At 36.2% G+C, this 23,822-nt stretch overlaps 3 protein-coding genes across 10 annotated transcripts; 2 read left to right on the forward strand and 1 right to left on the reverse strand.

The window, feature by feature from the left end:
• The first annotated feature begins 906 nt into the window (after positions 1 to 906).
• On the forward strand, positions 907 to 8,333 carry LOC128016933 (transcription factor PU.1-like). 8 transcript variants are annotated; one of them, XM_052601892.1, is made up of 7 exons: positions 907 to 1,260; positions 1,354 to 1,400; positions 1,839 to 1,931; positions 2,028 to 2,109; positions 3,466 to 3,659; positions 7,113 to 7,281; positions 7,433 to 8,333. In XM_052601892.1, exons 2-7 carry the CDS (start codon positions 1,383 to 1,385, stop codon positions 7,744 to 7,746), a joined length of 870 nt encoding a protein of 289 aa, XP_052457852.1. In that variant the 5' UTR covers positions 907 to 1,260; positions 1,354 to 1,382; the 3' UTR covers positions 7,747 to 8,333. The 8 variants fall into 8 exon arrangements, with proteins under 8 accessions (XP_052457852.1, XP_052457853.1, XP_052457850.1 ...); XM_052601893.1 differs by having other exon boundaries at positions 2,031 to 2,109; XM_052601890.1 differs by lacking the exon at positions 1,354 to 1,400.
• Positions 8,334 to 12,199: 3,866 nt separating this feature from the next.
• On the forward strand, positions 12,200 to 17,870 carry LOC128016936 (ARL14 effector protein). The gene is made up of 5 exons (XM_052601899.1): positions 12,200 to 12,410; positions 12,715 to 12,913; positions 13,037 to 13,177; positions 17,104 to 17,156; positions 17,342 to 17,870. The coding sequence occupies exons 1-5, from the start codon at positions 12,340 to 12,342 to the stop codon at positions 17,568 to 17,570; spliced, it is 693 nt and encodes a 230-aa protein (XP_052457859.1). The 5' UTR covers positions 12,200 to 12,339; the 3' UTR covers positions 17,571 to 17,870.
• A 1,488-nt stretch (positions 17,871 to 19,358) lies between these two features.
• LOC128016937 (gonadotropin subunit beta-1-like) lies at positions 19,359 to 20,437 on the reverse strand. The gene is made up of 2 exons (XM_052601900.1): positions 20,264 to 20,437; positions 19,359 to 19,577 (listed from the first exon to the last, which is right to left on the reverse strand). The coding sequence occupies exons 1-2, from the start codon at positions 20,435 to 20,437 to the stop codon at positions 19,359 to 19,361; spliced, it is 393 nt and encodes a 130-aa protein (XP_052457860.1).
• Positions 20,438 to 23,822: the final 3,385 nt, after the last annotated feature.

The following is a 23,822-nucleotide window of genomic DNA, read 5'->3' on the forward strand; positions in this document are numbered from 1 at the left end:
TTAAATTATTAATACAGAAATGCTATTGCACATAAACCCAAAGGTAATCACTTAGGGTAATTTGTATAAGGTGATTTGCCTGACTATTGTGTGTGCTTTTTATTTTTAAAGCGTCAAAAACTATCTTTTGGAGTTAAAATTGGCCCATTTATAGAATGAAGAAGCATGCATACAAACACTCACAGAGATAAATGCAAACAAGTACAATCTTTAGTTATATATAACATTTTTATCTTTATCTTCATGCTGCAGCTTAACTTTGTGATAGGTTGGACATGTGGTATAGTAGATGAGGACACTACTGTAAGTGATTTTTACAGTGTTGTTATTTTTATGACCAGAAAAAAGGCAGACAGAAGGTTTGAGGCAGGTGGAAAGTTTTGATAAAGATAGACGCTTGTTTCATTATTGTCATGCAGGATGTTGTATCTCATCTCCCAGCATGTACTGTACTGATGCAGATAGGAAATGCAACATGATCAGCAATCTTATCTGTCAGAAGGTGCTCAGTCTGCAACCAAGATGTGAACATTAGACCAGCTAGAAGTTTTCCCTGATTTATTTATGGATCAGTTATCTTTTAAATTATTATGTGACATATTTGTCAAATTTATTTTGTTGGCTCATGGTCTCATCGCTTTAATTACCAGACAAAAATATGAAGCATTTTTAATTGAGAAAAGTCTGGAAAGTTTTTACATAAAACATTACATTTCTGAAAATGGCACCAGTGTTTGTGTATTTTCATCCTGCATTAAGGACTTTCTATAAAACAACAAGCCTCATGGAGGTGGACAGGAAGAAGAGCGGTCAGCTGAGCGGTCTCTGATTGGCCACTGGGGGAGGTGACACTTTACGCCTATTCTAACTGCAAAGATAAAATCCCCACCTGCCATTACCCTAAAATCAGGAACCTCCAGCGATTACGCACACACTCAGACACACACCCCAAAAATAAAGAAGTAACAAACAGAAACTGTGTCCCTTTTCTACGGCCACTGCCAGGGTGGGTTGCCCTCTGCAGTGTATCTCTGCTTGACTTCTTTTTTGGGCCTTTGGATACCTTAGAGGCCCCCTGCGTGATAAGGTGCGTGAGTTAGATCATTGGTTTCATTTGGTAAGAGGAAATTTAGAGTTGAGCAATGGTACGGGGACAGTTTTGAAAGCCCTTGAGAAAGCATCAGAGCTGCAGATCAAGTGTCAGGCGGCGAGGAACCCATGCTGCATCCGTACAGAATGGAGGGGTACATCATCCCAACCGTGAGTAGTTTTGATTCACTAAATGGTCCTAATATGATGCCGCTGCTTTTAATAGATGCATACACAATGCACTTCTTGTTATATTGCTGTCAGTGTGTCGAACGGCATTACGAGGACTTGCCATGGACGTACTAGTTACCGTAAGAACAGCTGGATCTTTTTTTGTGTGTAATATTTGTGTTTTTGACATCCGTCAGTCTTTTCTATCTTTTGGATTATTTGTAAAAATGTTTGTGTATTTATTATGTTTTTTTTTTAATTCTTTTTTTTAATGTAGAATAGTTAGTGTCAAGGTGCATACGTGCTTGTGCCAGCCACTTCAGAACGACAGTCTTTTGATATTCAGCTACATGTGTTGGTTTTAAACATCTATATTCATGTGTAGTGGATCAATTAGAGGTCCTTTGACAGTTTAGTTAATTCATATGGGTTTGGATAATATACTGAATATTAATATATGTCTGTAAGTATAGCTAACATGTAGTGGTATGTTTGTTGTAACAGGCTATGATTTACATTGGTGTAATGAAAAAATAAAATTTTCTCCAAATTGTATAATAATCATAATTTCTACGTAGAAAGAAGAGAGTAGAGAGAGAGTAACCTGGACTGGCTGGATGTCACAGACACCATCTGTACAAAAAGATTACTGGGCAGTTTTAACCAAAGATGTGAGGCTTTTCCTATATGGTACAGTGTATTATTATTTTGGTGTTGGCTCCAGTCATTCAAACTGGTCACTATTTGTCTCTTCTCTATTTGCTTAGCAGCAAACAGAGGAAATGTTTGAGTCAGAGATGTATCGGCCACCAATGGAGTATCAGTATATCATTGACGAGAGTCAGAATGGTGAGTTCCTTGTAATTAAACATTATCAAAATTTGTTTGTTTTTTCACCAGTAGATTTATAAACCAATAATAACCAATAAACCAATAATTAATTTAACTTGGGATGAACACCTGTATTTAAATTTAACAACTTCAATATTTCTCTTTAACCACAGAATTTTTTTTTCTTCTTTAGTTTTTTTTTTCTTTTCCCCATATTAAATGGCCTGCATTTTTGAAGATGTCTTCTTTCATGTAATCAGCTTCATGTTACAATCAGCTTCGTGTTATAACACCTAAAGAGACCCATGTAAACAGCATCTTGTTATATTAAGCTAACGGATCAAAATCACACCCAGGGCAGCTGGGACTGAACTGTAAGGGGACGTTAGGAGAGCGAGCGAGTGGAACCGGGCGAGTGACCTAGCACAAAGCAGGAAACAGATGCCTCGTTCTGACAGGCAAGAAAACTACAGACGTAGAACGACAAATATCCCCAAGGGTTTCTGTCCAAAATCAGACAATATAGCAATTTAGCTATGTAGACTTCTGAAATAACGTGTTAAACAGTAGCAGCGGTTTCTGTCTTTAAGGGCGAGTATGGTGATTGCGTTTCATTACTGTATATGGGACTGTGAGAGTCCTTTTTAAAACAGTTGATGGTGCTCTATGGTTTAACCTTTGTGTTATTTAGTCAGTCCTTTCGTCAGGCAGCTATGTGCTGATTTTCGAAGAAGTTGAATAACAGAGAAACTGAAAACTGTTTTGAGTTTAGTTATACAGCAGTAAAGGAAGAGCCTAGTAAATTTTCCTTTTCTTTTTCACAAGACTTGTCAAACTACTTATGTAAGAACTATTTATGTTCACTGGAGGAATGTGCACATAAGTTTCTCCAGAAAATGTGAAAAAAAGAAAAAGAAAAGTAATATATAACTTGACTACAACTTTTATGAACATTAAAGGGATTTAAATTCCATAGAATTAGATTGCTTACATTGAGGACAAAATATTGAAAATAAAAACAGGTGCACAAAAACATGCTGTACATTATTTTCTATGTTTCTATATAGGACTTAAAACCATTAAATACAATGGCAAATTAAAAAAAAAATGTAAAAACATGCTTGAGGCTATTCAAAAACTGCAAAGGAAATGGTGGTGTGAACAGGAAACAGGGTGACAAGTAAATAAGTGAGAAAGTAAATGTAATTTCTTGCATGCGATTGAATTGACGGACAGAATGACGTGACATGGTTGATTTATTAGTTGCTGGTACCAGCTTACACAAAGAGCATGTGACATATTGTCAAATTTCTTTTGCTCGTTAAAAGATGCTTTCCGCTGATCCTCCGTTTCAACTTCATTGTCCTTGTCTAGATCACACCTGGGATTATAATAGCCATCATGTCCATCCAGTGGATTTCGAGAACCTGCCAGAGAGCCACTTCACAGAGCTACAGAGCGTACAGCCACTACATGCATCAAATGTGCATCGCTTCCCAGACGTTGAGTCGGGCCATTTTATCGACCCAGGCCTGACCGGGCATCACCTCACTCTGCCCCCTCCACAGGTGAGACCTACATTATCTAGAAAACACCTTCTATTAAATACCCACATCACTTTCACATCTTTCACTTTCATTTTATGTGTGAGAACACCATCTTCTGTGTTTTGAAGTCTGAAATCTGTGTGTGCTCTGGTCGCATTACTGGTGATGAAAAGTAACCATTTTGTTAAATATAGTGCAGGAGCCATTTGAGAACAGAGAAATCTTTCTTGTATTTCTATATCACTTTTAATAACTTTTGGTTCTATTTATCTGCTGCTTCGTGACTCAAGTGGTTGTTGATGCTGGTTAGGAGGTTGTAGAAAGCATCTGTGCCCAAGCTATTGCTCAACTAAGCCTTATCCTGACCAAGACTCAACACTGTCACCATAACTGCAAGTCTGCACACTCATCAACTGCCGTTACAGAACATCCCCACTTACACAAACAAAACCACTCTTTATTGTGACACTAACATTCAAGCGCACAAATGTTACAGCTTGAAGACAGTTAGAACGACACTTAGCCCGAACACAAAAAGACATACGTATGATGTTAGCATTTATACAGAAAGCATAATGTAATTCAACCCTGATCAGTTTATTAGCTATTAAGTGGCTTTTTTTGATATTTGAACAAAAAGATGTTTATATTAACATGTGTATAGACTGCTCTGTGGGTGGAAAATCAAAGAGAACCTCTTTAAAGAGATCATTTAAGATATTTTTCTCACAACGCAGTGATTGATTTCCCTTCCTTTGGTTGGACTTCATCTTGAAGGCAGACTCTAACCAAAGTCTGTCACAACAGAAAGCTTTTCCTTTGTAGATGTCCTTGATTTTTTTAAATGGTTTTGAAAAAGAAAACCTTTATGCTTACCAAGAATGCATTTATTTACTGCATTATTACAGTAAAAACATTCATATTGTGAAGTATTATTACAGTTTAAATAACTATTTTATATTTTAAAATGCTAATAATTTCAGCAAATCTGATTTTTTAGGAGCCATTACTCCAGTCTTTAGAGTTACATGGTCCCTCAGTCTAATAGGCGGATTTGGAGCTCAAGAAACATTTCTTATCATTATCAAATCTGAAAACAGTGCTGCTTAATATTTTTCTTTTTGTAAACCATAAAACTGCATGTTTTTCCCCTTCATAATTCTTTGATGAATAAATGATTCAAATGAAGTATAAATCTTTGTAACATTAGGAATACTTAACACATGTTTTATACTTTAAATAACTCTGTAAGTAGTTAAACAAAGCAAAAGGGTCAACGATGCGTTTTAAGTTTAGAAACATTTAAGTCTCCCCCTGTCTTGCCTCACAGTGTTTTGGTAAAAAAAAAAAAAAAAGCCTGGTTTGCTCTTTTGCATCACCTCACATGCCGAATCCGTGATTTTCCCGCAGAACTGGGCTACTTTAACACTGTTGCCGCGGGTTGAAGCGACTCCAGTAACGGGATATGAATTCGAACTTCACCGGAGGAACCCTGCAGAAAAACATGTATACTGTACCCCCCACGAAAGCATTATTTATTATATATATGTATATATACCGGAGAACCCTCCTCGAAACGCGACTGGGCTAGTTTTGTGTAGCAATTGGGACAGTTCAGAGGGGGTGCTGAAAAAATTATTAAATTGAGTAAAAGTAATGTCTATAAGCTTCAACTATCTAAATAGCTTGAAGATTCAGCGATTAAACTTCTCATATGCCACTGTTATTCGTAATATCATTTCTAATGCCAACTGCCAAATATGACACTCAGCCTACAAATTAATAGGCTTTTTTCATTGTTTTATATTACTTGTATTTTTTTATTTAATTATTTATTCTATTTAGTCATTTCTTTTTCTGACAGTCACTCTCAATGCACCCCGCGATCAGCTCATCCTGCGTTTTATCATGTGTCGACGATAGCCAGAGATATTGTCAAAAGCATCAAAAATTGGCAATATTAAGAGGATTTAGGATTTCCAATTAATGTAGACCTGTTACATTCTGCTTATTATTAGGCATTTTACTATTATTATTATTATTATTAGGTTACTTTTATTATTCAATTATAAACGCCATTCGAGGATAAAGTTCAGCTTATGAGCTTAGGCGTCATAGAAAATGTTTAATATTTTTTTTTCACAAGTCTATTAACTTATACAATGAATTATATGCCTATAATTAACATTATTAACACTGCAGTCATCAATGAATATTAAGTGCATCAATTTATTTCGTGCACCAATTTTCAAAAATAACCTGTTTAACGCAAAATCCGTTTCTTCTCATGTTTCCACTAGGCTATAGGGGCCACAAGATAAATATGAAAGAAATAACTTAAGACAGTTATATACCATTATCAGCATATGCTGGAGTAGTTTCGTCTCTCGTCTCATATGCGCCATTAATGCAGTTTTTTTTACTTTCACTTTCTCTATAGTGAATTGACTGACTCACTTTTGCGCACAGTTTTCGCGTTCCTTGCTTGTGTTGTTCGAAGCCTCCCCCATAACATCAATTGTTCATATGCCACATATTAGGAACTTCTTCTTGTTCTACTTCTTTTCCTTTTTCTATCTGTGCCAGGGCTATGCAAGTTTCTAATGGGCAAAACACGTCTTTAATAGCCTAAATTCACATTTACACAACTACCATGACCTCTGAGGCCCTGCACAAAATAGCATATCCACAAAAACATGCGCCTTATGTTTTTTTTTTTCAATGTCAAAATAGTTTGACTGTCCTATGTTTTTAAGGACATTCTCCTGAAGTCATCAGAGTTTTCAACTGTCATGCCTCAAGAAATTGCTACCCCAGCACTGTGTGCAATCACATGAGACTACAACGACTCATGACACTTTGGGTTTTGTGAGGGCTTTTTACAGTGGAGCAGTTTAACTGAATTTTTTTTTTATTTGTTCTTTCACATGTTCCTGTAAAGTAATTAACACAAAATATTCTGCAGCTTGAAATTTCACTGCTCTGTTATATTGACGATATATAAAATGTAAATTTCCTATTTCTTAATGTTGAACTAGTCTGAAATCTCCAGATGACACATTTCAGACCACATGACTGCACAGCCTGGTTGTACAGCTCTCATATTTGCATTCAATCCTTTAAAATAACAATTCTCAAATGGTACTTAAGAAATCAAAAAATACTTACTTAGAGTTTATGTGAGTTAGCTACAGTATATTCTCTTAGAGAAAAGTTCTTTAGCCTACTACATGTCTGTAAACTTCTTGCATATGGAAACATTCGTAAACCTTAAAGGATAATGTAGCTACTGTTAATTTTCTGCCAGGACAACTGCTGTTTTGGAGACCAGCATTCATGAGCACCAGTATGTTTTTCTTTATGAAATTTAAACTATATAATTAATTATAGAATTAAATTAGTTGATTCTTACTGGAACCTCTATTTTTTATCTGTGTGTGCTCTCTGATAATTATGTACTTTATCTCTTCACAGATGGCATATTTGCCACGGCCATCTGTGTGTTACCCTCACAGTGTACAGCCGTCTCCTCTCCAGCGCAGCTCGGATGACGATGACCCCAGCAGTCGCAGTCCTCCGTTAGAGGTGTCCGATGAGGAGTGTATGAGGGACCATATTACATCAACAACAGGAGGCGAGCATGGTAAGGACAAAAGCTAAGACCAATCTCACCTCATAAGGACACAACCATAGTGATCTTCGGAAAATTGGATAAGCAATGCAAACCCAGTACCTGTTGACTTTTGCAGTCTTCTAGAATCTAGCTGTAAGTGTTCATTCCCTTTGTTTTCAAGGTAACAAGAAGAAAATTCGCTTGTATCAGTTCCTGCTGGACCTTCTCCGAAATGGTGACATGAAGGACAGCATCTGGTGGGTTGACCGAGAAAAAGGAATATTCCAGTTCTCTTCAAAGCACAAAGAAGCTTTAGCACACCGCTGGGGCGTACAGAAGGGAAACCGCAAGAAGATGACCTACCAGAAGATGGCAAGGGCACTGAGAAACTATGGCAAGACGGGAGAAGTCAGGAAGATCAAGAAGAAACTCACCTACCAGTTTAGTGGAGAGGTACTTGGCAAAAGCCACACCGAAAGGAAGCTTTACATGTAAACATATGCATAAAAAGAGAGAACAAGACTTGGAGAAAACAAGAGAGAATTTATTTTTCTCTTTGAAAACAAGTAAATGGCAAAATGGACCAGAACTCTTACCATGAGCTTATGGTTTAAAACTATTTTATTTTCCAGTCCTTTTGTATTATTCACCTTTGCATTAATGAAGTAAACTTTACGTCCTTTACATTTCAGTAGCTTTTGTGATGTAAGACCAACATTTACAACATTTAAACATTTAAAGAGCAGAAACATGACCAAAGTGGGTAGATATATAAAAAAAAAAAATTACAAAAAGCTATTCTCGAGTTTAAGACAGTTTAAGACACCACCACGCATGATGGAAAAAAAAACACAAAAAAACACAAAAATACAAAAAGCAGAAGTGAAAACCAATGACACAGGCTCACACAGCACGGAAAACTCTGTCACGTCTGTGTAACGCACACACACACAGAGAGAGAGAGAGAGAAATATTATATGCTCGTGTTTGTACTGTCTTTCTCTCTACATTACATTCCATCTGAAGAAAAATAAAAATCTTTATAAAAACCAAGATGAATAAACATTCATTTTCAATAGAAAGATTGAGCAGTGTGTTTGCTGTAATCTATTTGTTCAAAAGGCCATATCATATTTCAGGGTAATGTCTCAGTACTGTAATGACTCATTTCAGTTGGTTAAATATAAATATAAAAATAACAAGAATCAGTGCCTAAGAAATGTGGGAAAATCTGAAAACAGACCCAATGCATAGAAAATGCTTCAATTACTTTTTACAAATATTGACAAAGATTTTCAACTCTGTGCTAAGAACATATATAAATGTATTTATGCCGATAGATCTATGGCCAGGTGGAGGAATAACTAATTATCCATTAATGATACAGAACTCTCAATGACTTAATGGTCTTAATGAAATGTCTGTAACATAGTTTTTTTTTTTTTTTTCTCAGTGTAAAAAACACCCTTTTTACCCTGTCAAAACAGCTCTTTTCAGAGCAAGCCATTTTGCAGCATTTTCCTTTAAAGGGGTCATATGATGCTAGTAAAAAGAACATTATTTGGTGTATTTGGTGTAATGAAATATGTTTATGTGGTTTTAACACATTATTTTCCACATACTGTACATTATTGTTTCTCCTCTATGTTACGGTTTCTGAAATGCATCGATTTTCACAAGGTTCATGTCTCTTGTTTTGATTTTTATGGTGAAACACACAGCGTCTATACGACATGGTGGCGGCAACAACAATACTACCACGAGAATAAAAGGTACACCTTCTTTCTTTGCGTGAACATCTGGGTGGCATTAAGCAAATCTTCCCACATACTGACATAGACATGTGGGGGCGTGTTAGAATGAGCCGTTTCGGGGAGGGGGGGGGGCAACACTCCAACACTCCAAAGAGGAAAGAAATCACATGACACCTTTAAATGTTAATGAGCTCTGCTGACCCCACCCTTCTCCTCTGAGCTGCTCTGAGAAAGATTGATCTCGTTTGAGAAAGTGGAAATTATTTAACAAGATTAAAAAAAAAAAAAAAATGGTGGATTTTTATCAGTATAAGGTGGTTGTGTACAAACACTGCCAACACACATTTCAGTTCCAACCACTTGTAAAAGTGCTTGTAGCATCCAATGACACCTTAATTACTAATTATTAAATTTAATATGAAGTCAGGAAAAAGGGATTTTTGGTGGTTTTCTCACCAAGCACAAAATTTCAAACAACATACCTTCATCAGACATCCTTTAGGATTAACAATATGCCAGTTTTGCTACTTAATCTAAGTGAATGTTTTTCCATACATATAGGCCTAAAAAAAGTCCTTAATATTAATTAATATACCGTATTTTTGGATGTGCATACTTTCGACATTTGGATTAAGAAAAAAAAGATGATATAAGTATAATACCTTCAGAAATATATCAAACTAAACATGAAAACCTAGTCGAAAACCATTAAATACAACTTCTCAGCAGTGAATACCGCACCCCTTACACAGAACACAGCCAATCAGCGCCCCCTGTCTGCAAGACCACTGAACTGCTAAAAACAATATTTAAGTATGTTTATTTGTCAATGAATGTATTTAAATAAAATATCATAAAAATTTCATTTCAATTTCAATTAATTAAGTTCATTAATTAATTTTCTTGTCTTACACAAGAATGAAAGAAACCATTAAATAGTGGTTACTGCGGGAGGAAAACATGAATGCACATATTCCTGGATTCACAAATCCATTCTGTGATTTCTTTACCCTTAGGTTCATCCGGTGATCATGCAAGCATGCTCTACATTCAGAATCAGAATAATTTTTTTCAGAATGCAAAACAGGTTTCTTCTTTTTAAATAAAAACAAGTCCAATCAGGAGGACTTCTGTAAGCTGGAGGGCTTGACAAGAGGAACATGACACTATAGGTAAAGAGGGTGATCGTAATAAAAGCATCATTTATTTGGATTAAGGTACGCAGTCAAACAAATAACAATAAATTTGATCAACAAGTTTGATTTTCTAGGCTCCAGAACGGTCAGATTGTCTTTTCTGTTGGGCTGTGTGGGGCTGGCCTCCCCAGTCTCTGTTATTTTCCCGCTGTTTCATTTCTCTTGCGCTATCTTGCTCAAAGAAACCTATATGACAAACAAGCAGATGTATGATGATTTATTTGGCACAGTCAGAAAGTGTCTCATAAAACTGAGATGTGGTGAATGATACCATTTAGTCAATCACTACATGTTAAATGCTATTTCCAAACCTAACCTTTTCCTGTAGGTCTGAGGTGTGAAGGTTTTTGGTGGCCCACATACAAAGTGTGTTTTCTGAGGGATTTTCTTCCACAGGCAATCTATCTGCAAAGAATCAGCACAAGCATGTAATGTGTATCATAACATGTCATACTCACAATTCATATTTTTGCATTCACTGATCATTGCTCACCTTGGTGGGTTATTTTTGTCATTTGGATGGGACAGAGGGACAGCATGCTCTGGGTATTTATATACACTTTTCCATCCAGTACACGGTAATCATACACTTGGTTCTGGTGACAATAATATGAGAATGTTGTTAGTTTGACCACCATACATTAAAAGTATAGTTCACCCAAAAATTAAACAACAGGATGAGTAAATTATGACAGAAAATACACTTTTTGATCAAACTATTCCTTTAACATGGACCATAATAACAACTTGCCTGCGGTCCAGTGGAAGAGGAACCAGTTTCAAGGCTGAAATCAAAGTAATGTCATGGGCAAATCAGTGCCAGTTTCCCATTGCCCAGAATCCACAATTTCACCTTGCTCAAGACTATTGAAACAATTCTTTTTATTTAACTGTATTACAGTTATGTAATATTTTCACAAAGTATTACTTCAAGGAAGTTACATCAAACCAGCATCTAGAAAGGTTTCTCTCTCAAAGCTCTCTGTGCAGACGAGGCTTGTGAGGGAAACCAGAATGAGGCCAAGATGCTGAGAATGGAAGAGACAATTATACCAAGTTATGCATAGCATTATTTTGTATGGAAAGGCACAACATAAATTAATATTCAAGAAGAAATCATATGAAAGCATAAAAATATTACAGTAAAGCTGTGATGGTCAGGTGACAACAAACTGAATCTAAAACCAAAACCAGCCCATCTAAACAAAGAAAAGACACTTCCCTTGGCCAGCGCATGAAGCACAAGAGTTCTCTGTGTCAGTTACAATTAACCTTCATGTGGGCAAGATGAACCCATAGCCCAGAATTAATCATCCTCTGTATGCACCAGGACTGTATCCTCTCCATCAAACCTTACAAATATTATTATTTGAGATATTTTCAGAAAATAGGTTAACGTGAACATATGAGAAATATTATACTGATATGAATTTTCTCAGTGAAAATATTAATATACATATTTAATCAGTATTTAATCGTCTTATTTTTTTTCCATCGTAAATAATATTTTCAGTGTTACAGCCATTCAAAATAGGTGGATTTGTAAAATAAACTCATTGTCTAACTCCATAAAAAATACATCGAATTATTATCATTGTTTTAATCTGTTTCCAAAAAAGTTGTTTTACATAATATCCACATTACAGTTCAAGAGCATCATATATGTGTGCATTTATACAATGACAAATTTAGATTTGTCTCCCCCACACAGCCAATTTCCACTAAATCCTCCAAATGATTCATTCAGAAGCTCATTGTGCCACTGTTCCGGGTTCATGTAACTCCGGTTACGATTTATTTCAAAATAAAAGTTCACAACTTCACCTTTTCTATTTATTTTCTTTTTCATTTGTTTATTCTTGAAGCAAGTGCTCTTAAGAAAAAGGGTGTTGTTTTGACTATGAAATATGGACGCAATGGCATATTCTCACATGCAAAAAACTACATGATTACCATTGACACTAATAATGGATCTCTATGGTGTGTGCACGTCCAGTGGCAGCTAAACGATGAACAGCGCATGCGCAGTTAACACGGTCCGCATTTTGCCGCTCTCGCGCTATTGCCTTTGAAAGATGGTTTTTGGCAGTGTGGAACAATAACAAATTCTTCTACGTTTTTAACACGAATACAGAACCATGCCGATCTCCTGTTCAGCTACTGATTGCTCAAATCGGTTTGCCAAAGGGTCAGAGATCAGATTCTACAGGTAAGCACGAATATAATAGCAGTTTTGACACACTTGAGCATGTTAGGCTTCATCGTTTACGAGTTGCTGTGACGTTTTTTATTTTTATTCTAGTCAAGAAGTCGCAGATATAGATACCCAAATATTATAAAAAATGTAATGCTTGTAATTGAATTTGATATGCTGATATGATTGGTCAGTTTCTTTTAAATGTAGGTGATTTGCATAGGTTGCTGATTTCAGAATACAATATGCACGTCTAGATAAACTTTATTGAAGTAACAGTATCTAATGGAGTTGCAACCTTTACTGTCTCTCTTTTCAGGTTTCCAATCAGCAAGCCTCAGCTAGCCGAGCAATGGGTAAGAAACCTTGGGAGAAAGAACTTTATTCCCACTCAGAACTCCTGCTTGTGCTCGGAGCATTTCCAGCCTGACTGTTTCCGTGACTATAATGGAAAACTGTTTCTCAGAGAGGATGCCGTGCCCACTATTTTTGCAAACTCTGGAGGAGATCGTACAAAGGTGTGTGTCTTTGCACTTTCAAAGTTTTTCTCATTGTCGAGCTCAAGAATACCTATGTAACTGCTTCAGCAATGTAATCCCGCTCATTGTTTTATTCATGGTGTTTATTTATTGATTTTACAGATTGAGTTACGGAAAAACAGAGGAGGATTTGTGGCAAAGGATGCAAATGATTCCAGTCGGTTTAGTTCACTTTCTGATAAAGACAGAGCCAAACAAATCACAAAAGACAGAAGACAACCTGTAAGAGACTCTAGCCTGAAGGTAACTCGTACTGTGCCAAATATGCAATTACTAACGCTTACTTTAGTCTGTTTTTAGCTTCTCTGCACGTCACTAACATGTCGCATACTTTTTTTGGTGTTTAATCTTAATGGAGAAAAATCTCATTTTCAGATTTACTGTATGTGAATAGAGCAAACGTTAAAGGTGTTGGCCGCAAGGTGTGTCGATGAGACAAGTCTGTGTGGATATGCTGATTTTCACAGTACAGTAATAGCATGCAAATACAACATAAACAATGAAAATAATATATAGGTGCTGGTTATATAATTAGAATATCATCAAAAAAGTTGATTTATTTCACTAATTCCATTCAAAAAGGGAAATTTGTATATTATATTCATTCATTACACACCAGAAAATTAGAATATTACTTAAGACCAATACAAAGAAAGGATTTTTTAGAAATCTTGGCCAACTGAAAAGTAGGAACATGAAAAGTATGAGCATGTACAGCACTCAATACTTAGTTGGGGCTCCTTATGCCTGAATTATTGCAGCAATGTGGCGTGGCATGGAGTCGATCAGTCTGTGGCACTGCTCTGGTGATATGAGACCCCAGATTGCTCTGATAGTGGCCTTCAGCTCTTCTGCATTGTTGGGTCTGGCATATCACATCTTCCTCTTCACAATACCCCATAGATTTTCTATGGGGTTAATGTCAGGCGAGTTTGCTGGCCAATTAAGAACAGGGATACCATGGTCCTTAAACCAGGTACTGGTACTTTGGCACTGTGTTCAGGTGCCAAGTCCTGTTGGAAAATTAAATCTGCATCTCCATAAAGTTGGTCAGCAGCAGGAAGCATGAAGTGCTCTAAAACTTAGTGCTCAGAAAACACAGTGGACCAACACCTGCAGATGACATGGCACCCCAAACCATCACTGACTGTGGAAACTTTACACTGGACCTCAACTAACGTGGATTGTGTACTTCTCCTCTCTTCCTCCAGACTCTGGGACCCTGATTTCCAAAGGAAATGCTAAATTTACTTTAATCAGAGAACATAACTTTGGACCACTCAGCAGCAGACCAGTACTTTTTGTCTTTACTGTAGATGCTTCTGACGCTGTCTGTTGTTCAAGAGTGTTTTGACACAAGGAATGCGACAGCATGTCTTGCATACGTCTGTGCGTAGTGGTTCTTGAAGCACTGGCTCCAGCTGCAGTCCACTCTTTGTGAATCTCCCCCACGTTTTTGAATGGGTTTTGTTTCACAATCCTCTCCAGGGTGCGGTTATCCCTATTGCTTGTACACTTTTTTTTTTCTACCACATCTTTTGCTTCCCTTCGCCTCTCTATTAATGTGCTTGGACACAGAGCTCTGTGAACAGCCAGCCTCTTTTGCAATGACCTTTTGTGTCTTGCCCTCCTTGTGCATGGTGTCAATGGTCGTCTTTCGGACAAGTCGGCAGTCTTCCCCATGATTGTGTAACCTACAGAACTAGACTGAGAGACCATTTAAAGGCCTTTGCAGGTGTTTTGAGTTAATTAGCTGATTAGAGTGTGGCATCAGGTGTCTTCAATATTGAACCTTTTCACAATATTCAAATTGATACTGAATTTGGGATTTTCCTTAGTTGTCAGTTATAATCAATATATATATATATATATATATATTAGGGCCGGCACTCGATTAAAAAGATTAATCTAATTAATTATAGGCTTTGTAATTAATTAATTGAAATTAATCGCATTTTAATCGCATATAAATATTTGATCTGAGAACATTGCGAAGTAATTTTTTTTCACATGGATTTATAGTATACCATTGAATAATGACTGAATACATAAGCTTAAGCAACAAAATATTGTTTATTTTTGTTCAACCAAGTCTAGCAGACTTGTGCAATATTTACCATTAAGTTTAGCAATAGCATATTTGGAAACAATTTAGAAATAGTACATTTCAGAAATTCAGGTTGCTTATAGGTGCTGGAACCTTCTGTAAAGTGTTTTTTAAGTAAAACACAATACTGTCAATTACATTCAGAACATTGGAAACCCTGACTATTAGAAAACGTCTCTCTGTTGCTTCAGAGGCCATAACATACTAAGTCCAACTCTCAATAACCTTGGCCAAAACAATAAAGAGTTTAACATAAACTGCCAGTTGCACCAACAAAATAATACATAGTTCAACATAAAGTGTAAAGTCCACGCTAGCTGCTATATGTTTTGCGTTGAGGTGATACCATAGACAGTAAAAACAATGGACACAGCGACCCCATTGGAACTCAATTGAGACAAGTGAAGCCCATTTTTAGCGTTTTTTAGCACTTCCGTTTCTAACGCGCAAACTCAAACGAAGCTTGACGACGTCAGCAACCTGTCTGACAGATGCAAATAGTAGCTGTGCGTGCAAACTGCCGTCGTTAATCTTGCAGAGACGGCGAGCTTGAGTGGGGAGTTCTTTGGTGTGAGTGAGCAGGAGTAAGTATTCTGATTAATTATTTTGTATAGTATTTTAAAATGTAACGCCATATTAAGTTAATTGCCTGCGAGCTTCTCCTCCCGTCTGTACGGTAATGCGACAGAGAGTCGAGTGGTTATGACGCAATCCTTAGCCTATTTTTTACAAAAACTGTTTCTACTGGGCCATAATGTAACATAGAAGGTAATGGAGCCCTTTATACATTGTCGTGTATCTTTAGAAATAAATAATGGACAAACGGAGTCTTTAAACGCCTCAGATGTAAAGTTATTCGCTGTCAAAGTAACGCTAAAATGAATGGGAGTCATTGGGAATGCTAACGCAAGTGAAGTTCTGCTACAAGATGGCAGCTCGCAGCCGACTTCAACTTCCAATCGACTTCCTTGCTGCCTGGGTGATACTTGAGGTTCGATCATGTGCTGCGGTGATGCGAACGCTAGTTGGTGCTTCAGTATAATCGGTCCGCCGAAACTCATCCAGTGAGAAACGTTCCGCGGTGCAAAAATAAGTTATAAAAAAATGCGGCCAATTTTTTTCAGTAACTAATTAATCTTAACGCGTTCTTTTTTGTGTAATTAATTAATCTCAATTAACGCGTTAAAGTCCCGGCCCTAATATATATCTGTGTGTGTATGTATGTATGTGTGTATATATATATATATATATATATATATATATATATATATATATATATATATATATATATAGATATATATATATATATATATATATAGATATATAGATAGATAGATAGATTACACAAATTAGACTCTGAATAACTTTTTCATTATAGAAAAGTATAGAATTTTGTGTTCGCCATGGAATTAAAAAAAGGTAATGCTGACTTTCTATCTCACAATTAATCCTTTGTTTTGTTGTTTTTTTGTTTGTTTGTTTTTTTTACATATGCTCTTCTAACTTTTTTTCTTGCAGTTCTATTGTTTTTTTTTTGTATTGTTGTTGTTTTTTCACAACTGAATAAGAATAGTAAAGTTAATTGTGACTTTTCTCAGTTGCAAGGGTAAAAGTCACGATTACCTTTATTTATTTATTTATAAATTTTATCCCGTATCAGCGAATCTGAAATGTGCTTGACCATTACATTTTCATTTATTCAATTAGCTGACGCTTTTATCCAAAGCGACTTACAATTGCTATATATGTCAGAGGTGGCATGCCTCTGCAGCAACTAGGGGTTAAGTGTCTTGCTCAGGGACACATTGGTGTCTCACAGTGGATTTGAACCCGGGTCTCTCACACCAAAGGTATGTGTCTTATCCACTGCACCAACACCACCCATAACATGAACCCCACTGGATTCGAATCCACAACCTCACGGGTTTGGAATCAGTGCCTTAGCAGAGTGTGCCACATTAGGTGTGATCAAAGCATTGCTTCATAAAATAATAGTTGCCATTTAAAAAGGAAGAGCTATAGTTCAGTTATAACAGTCTTTTTTTTTTTTTTATTATTACAGGCCAGAGGTGTGAATGACCGGAGACGTGCAGGGAAGCTCTCGTTAGGTGACAGGTATCTGTCTTTCTAGTTTCTCAAACTCATGAACATACTGCCTCAGTCATAAGGAAGATTAAAATATAAATCATGGTTTCAGTTAATGGAATTGCAGTTGTATTCAAAGTGTTTTCAGCATTGAAATAAACCATAAAGCTTAGATGAACTTATCCCTTTTTTTGCCATCTTTCTTGTCCCCTCAGACAGACCCTGTCTCTTAAGAGTAAAGTGTATGACAGCAAAGGCCTGTTGATCTCATGTGGAAGGGATTTGTGTGACTGTCTAGATGTAGACTGCATGGGTTGCTTCTACCCATGTCCTGAGTGTGGCTCAAGGAAGTGCGGTGTTGAGTGCCGATGTGACCGGAAATGGTTGTATGAGCAGGTGGAGGTAGAGGGGGGAGAGATCATTCGCAACAAGTTTGTCAGTTAGCTACTGGAAGACCAAGAAGATGACACCACTTCTGCTTCTGAGCAGAAAAGACTGTAACTGGCTTGGAATATGGACATTGCAGAAGTACTTGGTTCATTTGCAACATTGTTTCTTCTTTTTAATTTAAAAGTTTAATAAATAATGTTGTCTAATGTGTTTTATTCTCCCATGTTATCACAGTTATTTTCATTTCTGTAATCTTTCCTGGATTGTTCGACTTTTAGTTATGCTGTAATGCTGTAGCTGTTTTTGGCACTTGAAATTTGTTTTCACTCTTATAAAAATAAAATCTGAACATAAGCAGAGTGCGCAGTGCTGATTCTAAGGATTTTACAAATATGATCTAACTTCAAATGCTGTGAACACTTAGGAAAATGTATCTTTTGAGAGTTTTATCTGAATCACTCCATCTACACTAAATCTTAAGTAATATATCAAACATAACATGTAGCCATTGGTTGTATTTTATCATTATTTAATGTATTTTTATTTGAGTAATAAAATTAGCTCTTTGATTTACTCAATAAACCAACTGATTGATATACAGAAACTTGTTGGTTCATTGCAGGGCACTTTTAGTATTTGTTTGGTGATGTCAGCTATTAGATATTGTCTAAGACATTTTTCTAATTGGCCCATTTGTCTCAGGCTTCATTTTCAGGGCGCTCCACCTAGTGCTAGGAGCCAGCAACGTCAAGGTAAAGAACAATCTGTCATAGGCCCAGTTTGCCTTGTAGCTGCACAACAATAAGACTGTACAAATGCAGGAAAGTTGACTTGAAGAGGAGATAATATATTGCAAGAGAACACAAGGCAGATTTTGATGTTCTTTTTGTTTGTTTTGTTTTGTTACAATTCTTGCAATTTAAGGCTAGGGTAAACCTTTCATTTCATTACTTTAGGGGCTTGGGAGTTATAGTAGGGAATTTTAAATCAGTTAATCAATTTAAATTCTGATTAACCCTTTAATTTTGAAAAAGTGTCTGCAATGTGCCACCATATAAATGTATACACACACACACACACACAATTCTAGATACAGAGATGATTTGTTTCTCATTAATCTTGTAAAGTTTGTACTCCTATGCAACTGTAAGTCATGCATGTTCTCATTTGTTGATGACACCTTAAAGAGCATTTGTTATGATGTGCCTTCTGTTTCTATCATCTACTCCTTTTATTACCGTAAATGAGTATTAAAGGCTCTTTGGGATGTTCCCTAACCCATTTCTCTATTAATATGCCCCTTTTCCCGAAAACTCTGATATTCATATTGATCTATTACTAATTTGATTATGTAATGTAGTATGGTTTCAGTGAGTTTGCTCAGTGTATCAGAGAGAGCACAGTTGGTCTCGGAAGGACAATTATAAGCTCTGGTAAACACACACCGATTTCACAAGCAAAATTAAAGTGTCTGCATGTATAAGCGTTCAGTAACAGATGGTTTATCACAGGAAATTAGTTCTGTTTACGCTATGTGAGAGCTGTTTTAATGGTGCCATTTGTGCCTGACTTTAAAGGTTATTGACACCAGAGCCCACAGAAGATTCCTGAAACACAACAAGATGAAACGGCTCCTCACAGAAGACCTGTCAGGAAATAAAAAAAATTAAATATATTTCCTTTAATGGGTTCTTGCGTTATGTTATATTTATTAGCGCTTACAAATAATATGAAAAGGTTTCATATTAGTTTTATTCCATTATGCAATATACACAGTATGAAATATGCAGAACTGTACAACAAGCTTTCAAGTGGTTTTAGAGCAGGGTTTGGTTTCTTTGTCTAATACACATTGCAGCTGATTGTCTGCTGGCTGAGAACTCCACAGTCTGTGACGTCTGAATTGCACTTGCTGCATTCACAGCTGAGAGCCACTGGGTAAGAGAAGATAGAGTCGGCCCTGGCAGGGCAGCCTTTAAACTCATAAGTCTCGTAGGTCCATTCTCTGAAGTTACAGGTGTTCTGGTAGTTCATCATCGTTGGGCTACGGTAAACACTTTCCTGTCAAAATGTGAAGTATTTTAGTGCTCTTTTATCTTTTAATGTTGTTAAAAGAAGCCTCTCATACTTGCTAAGGCTACATTTATTTGGTCAAATAAATGCAGTATACTGTAAAAGCTTTTAAAGTGTAGTTTATTCTTTTGACAGCTAAATTGAACTTTCAGCAGCCATTTCTCCAGTCTTAAATGTCACATGATCCTTCAGATATCATTCTGATGTGCTGATTTGGTGCTCAAGAGACTGTTCAGTTGAAAAGAGTTGTGCCGCTTAATGTTTTTGTTTGAAAGTGTGACACACTATTCAAAAGTTTGGGTTAAGAATGAAATTGAAAAAAAAAAAAAATAGTAATATTTTATCCAGCAAGGACGCATTAAGTTGATCAGTGACAGTAAAAACATTTATAATGTCATAAACTGACATCTATTTTAAATAAATGCTGTTGTTCTTAATTTTTTATTCATCAAAAAATTAACGCAAAAAAAAACGTTTTTATTTTTTTGCATTGATAAGAACTGCAGAGTACCAATAGTAATTGAACTCCATATCAACATTTTAGAATGATTTCTGAAGGATCATTTTACGCCGAAGGCTGGAGTAATAGCTGAATGGCTGAAAATTCATATATATGTCAAACGTACACAAATCCATTTCAAAGAAAATGTTACAAGAATATTGCTTCATCCTACCTGTGTTTTGCAAAGCCCGGCACAGGCAGTGGTGTCAATTGTGATGCAGCTGCCACATTCCTCACTTTCCAAGGTAATGGAGATATTGGTGAGTCGACAGCTGGACCTGCATTCTGATCCTGACATCATTAGCGCTGGCAACAGCATCACCATAACAACGGAGCGCATCCTCATCTGGGAATCAATGCGAAAGTGTGCAGCTAATCAAATACAGGTACTGCAGTGGATAAATGTTAGCACTGCATTGTGTGTCCATCTCAGGTTTTATTGCTTATTGGACAAAAAAGTTGGCTAAATTATTTTTAGTTAAGTAACTAGGATTAATAAATATAAATTTGCTTTGGGAAAAGCAGCTATCAAACACATTCAAACTGAAGTCATATTACTAATATAAAGTTTATGCTAATATAATTATAATTACTTAAATACTAATATGCCAGTCCTACTGTACCTTCTGGAGTTTCACTGAGACAAAATCAGTTCACCTCACCTCAATTCACGTGGACACTTATATTCTCCCATCAGACGTGACGCCCACATCTAGTTGAGAGAAGCCATGTCTTATCATACTACTGCATTTGCTTTTGTGGAGGTGGCACAAATCCCCAAAAGCCCAGTGGCCATGGCATTCAGTCTGGGAACAGGATCCATGTAAAGGCCACCGCTGATGTTCTGCTTTTCAAGGTCAGTGTTCTGCAGCACAATTCCTTGATTGAAAATCACTGGAACAAAGGCTTGTCTTCTCTAAAAGATCCACACAAGGCTGCTCAAACTAAATTATTCTTCAGGATATTTTTGAGAAAGATTTTTACAAACCTAAAAAACATCAGTTTTTAGTGTCAACTGCATCTGTTCAGGTTTGCTTCAAGAACAATAACAGGCATCAGACTAGATCCAAAATTTACAACACATATGTGACCAATGTGTCTTAAGTGTATTATATATATATATATATATATATATATATATATAGAGAGAGAGAGAGAGAGAGAGAGAGAGAGAGAGAGAGAGAGAGAGAGAGAGAGAGAGAGAGAGAGAGAGAGAGAGAGAGAGAGAGAGAGAGAGAGAGAGAGAGAGAGAGATTTATACAACAACTGAAAGCTGAATAAATAATCTTTACTTCAATGTATGGTTTGTTAGGATCGGACAATATTTGGCCAAGATACAATTATTTGAATATCTGGAATCTGAGGGAATAGAAGAAAATACTGAGAAAATTGCCTTTGAAATTGTCCAAATTCATTTTTAGCAATGCATATTACTAAACAAAAAATAGGTTTTGATATATTCACGGTAGGAGATTTACTAAATATCTTCATGGAACATGATATTTACTTAATATCCTGATTTTTCGCATAAAAGCAAAATCGATAATTTCGATTCATACAACGTTTTTTTTTGGCTAAAAATATACCCCAGTGACTTAAGACTGGTTTTGTGGTTCAGGGTCACATATGTCAGTATTTTTTTTTACCACTATATCTATCTATTTATGTGAAAATAATAACTGGATTGAGATGCTCATGTGCTTTGATAAGTGTAATGGGTAATTTGATGCATAAAATTGGTAAGGGATGCAATAAATCGATCAAAGTGACAGTAAAGACATGACAGTAAAGACTGGAGTATGGCTTCTGCTTTGCAGTGAACAACAGCATTTATTTGAAACAGAAATCTCATAAATGAAAAGCTACCTAAAAAGCCTCAATGTGTTTACTGTCACTTTTGATCAGTTTGATGAATCCTTCAAACCAATCATGCATCAAATCATTCATTACACTTTTCAAAGCCCATGAGCATTTCAATCTCCATATCATAAAACAAATTTTGAAAGCTGTAGATCTGGTGGTGAGCATAAGAGACTTCTATGAAACAAAACAAAAAAAAATCCTACTGACCCCAAACTTCTGAAAATTTTATATAAGCTATATAATCTTCGAAACTGTCTTCTTTAAAAGAACTATTCTAGAATTCATTCCATTCAGCAGCAGGCCATTATTGCCTTGACCATTATCTGTTTTAAAGTTATATAGTGCCCTGGACTTTCATTTTGATTCTGTTTATTTTCTCCCACAGATCTCAGTCTGGCTCTTTGGCTTTTCGTCTCTTTTTTTCTTTCCGCCGCCCCCAGTCTCTTTCCATGGCTTTTGAAGGTTGTACAGTCATTGACTCCTGGTGTGTACAAATCTTGGAAATTGTCCAAGATGACCCACTGACCTTCATTTATCATGCTGTGACAAGAGCCACATTAGAATAAGCTTTATTAATGTAGAAAAAAATCTGCCTTTTCACTCGCATCAGTGCATCCAAAATGCTTCTGACTATATCCAGTAATTCTCAGGTCTTTTTTTTACCCAGGTCTCAATGTACTTCTCACAGTCATATTCAAGACTCTGTTCCTGTCTTACAATGCACTCAGCTCCATTATTCGAATAACTATGCCATTATCCAATCGCACACCCACAACCTTCACAGAATCTTTTCTCCCTACACATATAAAGCATCCTGTGTTCTTGCGCACGACTAAATGTTGTCATGTGAAATACTACCCCTTTATTCTGTATAGTAGCCTCTGTACAGAATAGACAAGCATAGAAAAAAAAACATAAGCTAAGCCCAAAACAAGCTACCAAGGTGGGGTATTTGATTAATAAAAAGGCAAGATGTCAATGCATGTTTGTCAAGATAGTAAAGGTTGGTCAGTACAAACTGTTTTTGGTCAGTACAAAGTGTTTTAACTGTTTAACACCTGCTGCATAACTTATCAGCTGGATCAAACAGTACAATCATTCTGATAGCACATGCACATTTCTACAACAGAGTATGAGAGACCTGAGTTTTGAGTTTTTTTCTGTCTTTGCGAAATAATAGTATTTGTTTTCCAGGTGATAAATATAAAGTATTTGTGGCTTAATCTCAGTGCTGCTGATGAAACTGATTTTCTAAAGCCCTCTGTCGTTAAATAGAGTGCCAAGAGAAACAGGCAGATGGCGTAGTGGGAGTAATCATTTGCATTTTGCCTTCATTCAACCATCATGAGTTTTAAGCATTAACATCCTCAGAAAACCAATTTTGAGTTTTAAATTTAAAATTAAAACTGAGTGCTAGACCAGATGTTTTCAAATCTTTTAATGCCAAGAAACTCACATAAGATCATATTACAGAAAAAAAATCTTGTTTCCAAAAATGACCATTGTTCAAAAGCCCAAATAAACTGATATAAAATATTATTTGGAAAATATGATACAGTTATTTACAATAAGATAATATAATCTTTTATAACACATTAAATACATAAACTTTAATATAAAATCCATTTAAAATTTGGGTTTTATATTTGGAAAAAAAAACGTGATTTATCCTATGCTTTCTTGTGTTTATAAAGAACAGTAATCATTTCAAAATCGGATAAATGTGTTTTGAAAAATATTATGTTAAACATTTAATTAGCACCCCATTTTCTTCTCTTCGGGGTCCCAGGTGCGAGCTTCAACCCCTCTATGCTAAGCTAAAAGAGGTGAATCTTTTATTCATGCTCTTTGTATAAACGCTGGCTTGT

This window comes from Carassius gibelio, chromosome A7 (genome assembly GCF_023724105.1).
Source record: "Carassius gibelio isolate Cgi1373 ecotype wild population from Czech Republic chromosome A7, carGib1.2-hapl.c, whole genome shotgun sequence".
Classification (NCBI taxonomy): Eukaryota; Metazoa; Chordata; class Actinopteri; order Cypriniformes; family Cyprinidae; genus Carassius; species Carassius gibelio.

Coding starts and splice junctions, on each gene's coding strand:
- LOC128016933 (XM_052601890.1), top strand. CDS start 1,219: ATGCTGCATCCGTACAGAATGGAGGGGTACATCATCCCAACC. Junction 3,660..7,112: donor TCACTCTGCCCCCTCCACAG/GTGAGACCTACA, acceptor ATCTCTTCACAG/ATGGCATATTTGCCACGGCC. Junction 7,282..7,432: donor AACAACAGGAGGCGAGCATG/GTAAGGACAAAA, acceptor TTTGTTTTCAAG/GTAACAAGAAGAAAATTCGC.
- LOC128016936 (XM_052601899.1), top strand. CDS start 12,340: ATGCCGATCTCCTGTTCAGCTACTGATTGCTCAAATCGGTTTGCCAAA. Junction 12,411..12,714: donor TCAGAGATCAGATTCTACAG/GTAAGCACGAAT, acceptor CTCTCTTTTCAG/GTTTCCAATCAGCAAGCCTC. Junction 12,914..13,036: donor CTGGAGGAGATCGTACAAAG/GTGTGTGTCTTT, acceptor TTGATTTTACAG/ATTGAGTTACGGAAAAACAG.
- LOC128016937 (XM_052601900.1), bottom strand. CDS start 20,437: ATGAGGATGCGCTCCGTTGTTATGGTGATGCTGTTGCCAGCGCTAATG. Junction 19,578..20,263: donor CCGGGCTTTGCAAAACACAG/GTAGGATGAAGC, acceptor ACATTTTGACAG/GAAAGTGTTTACCGTAGCCC.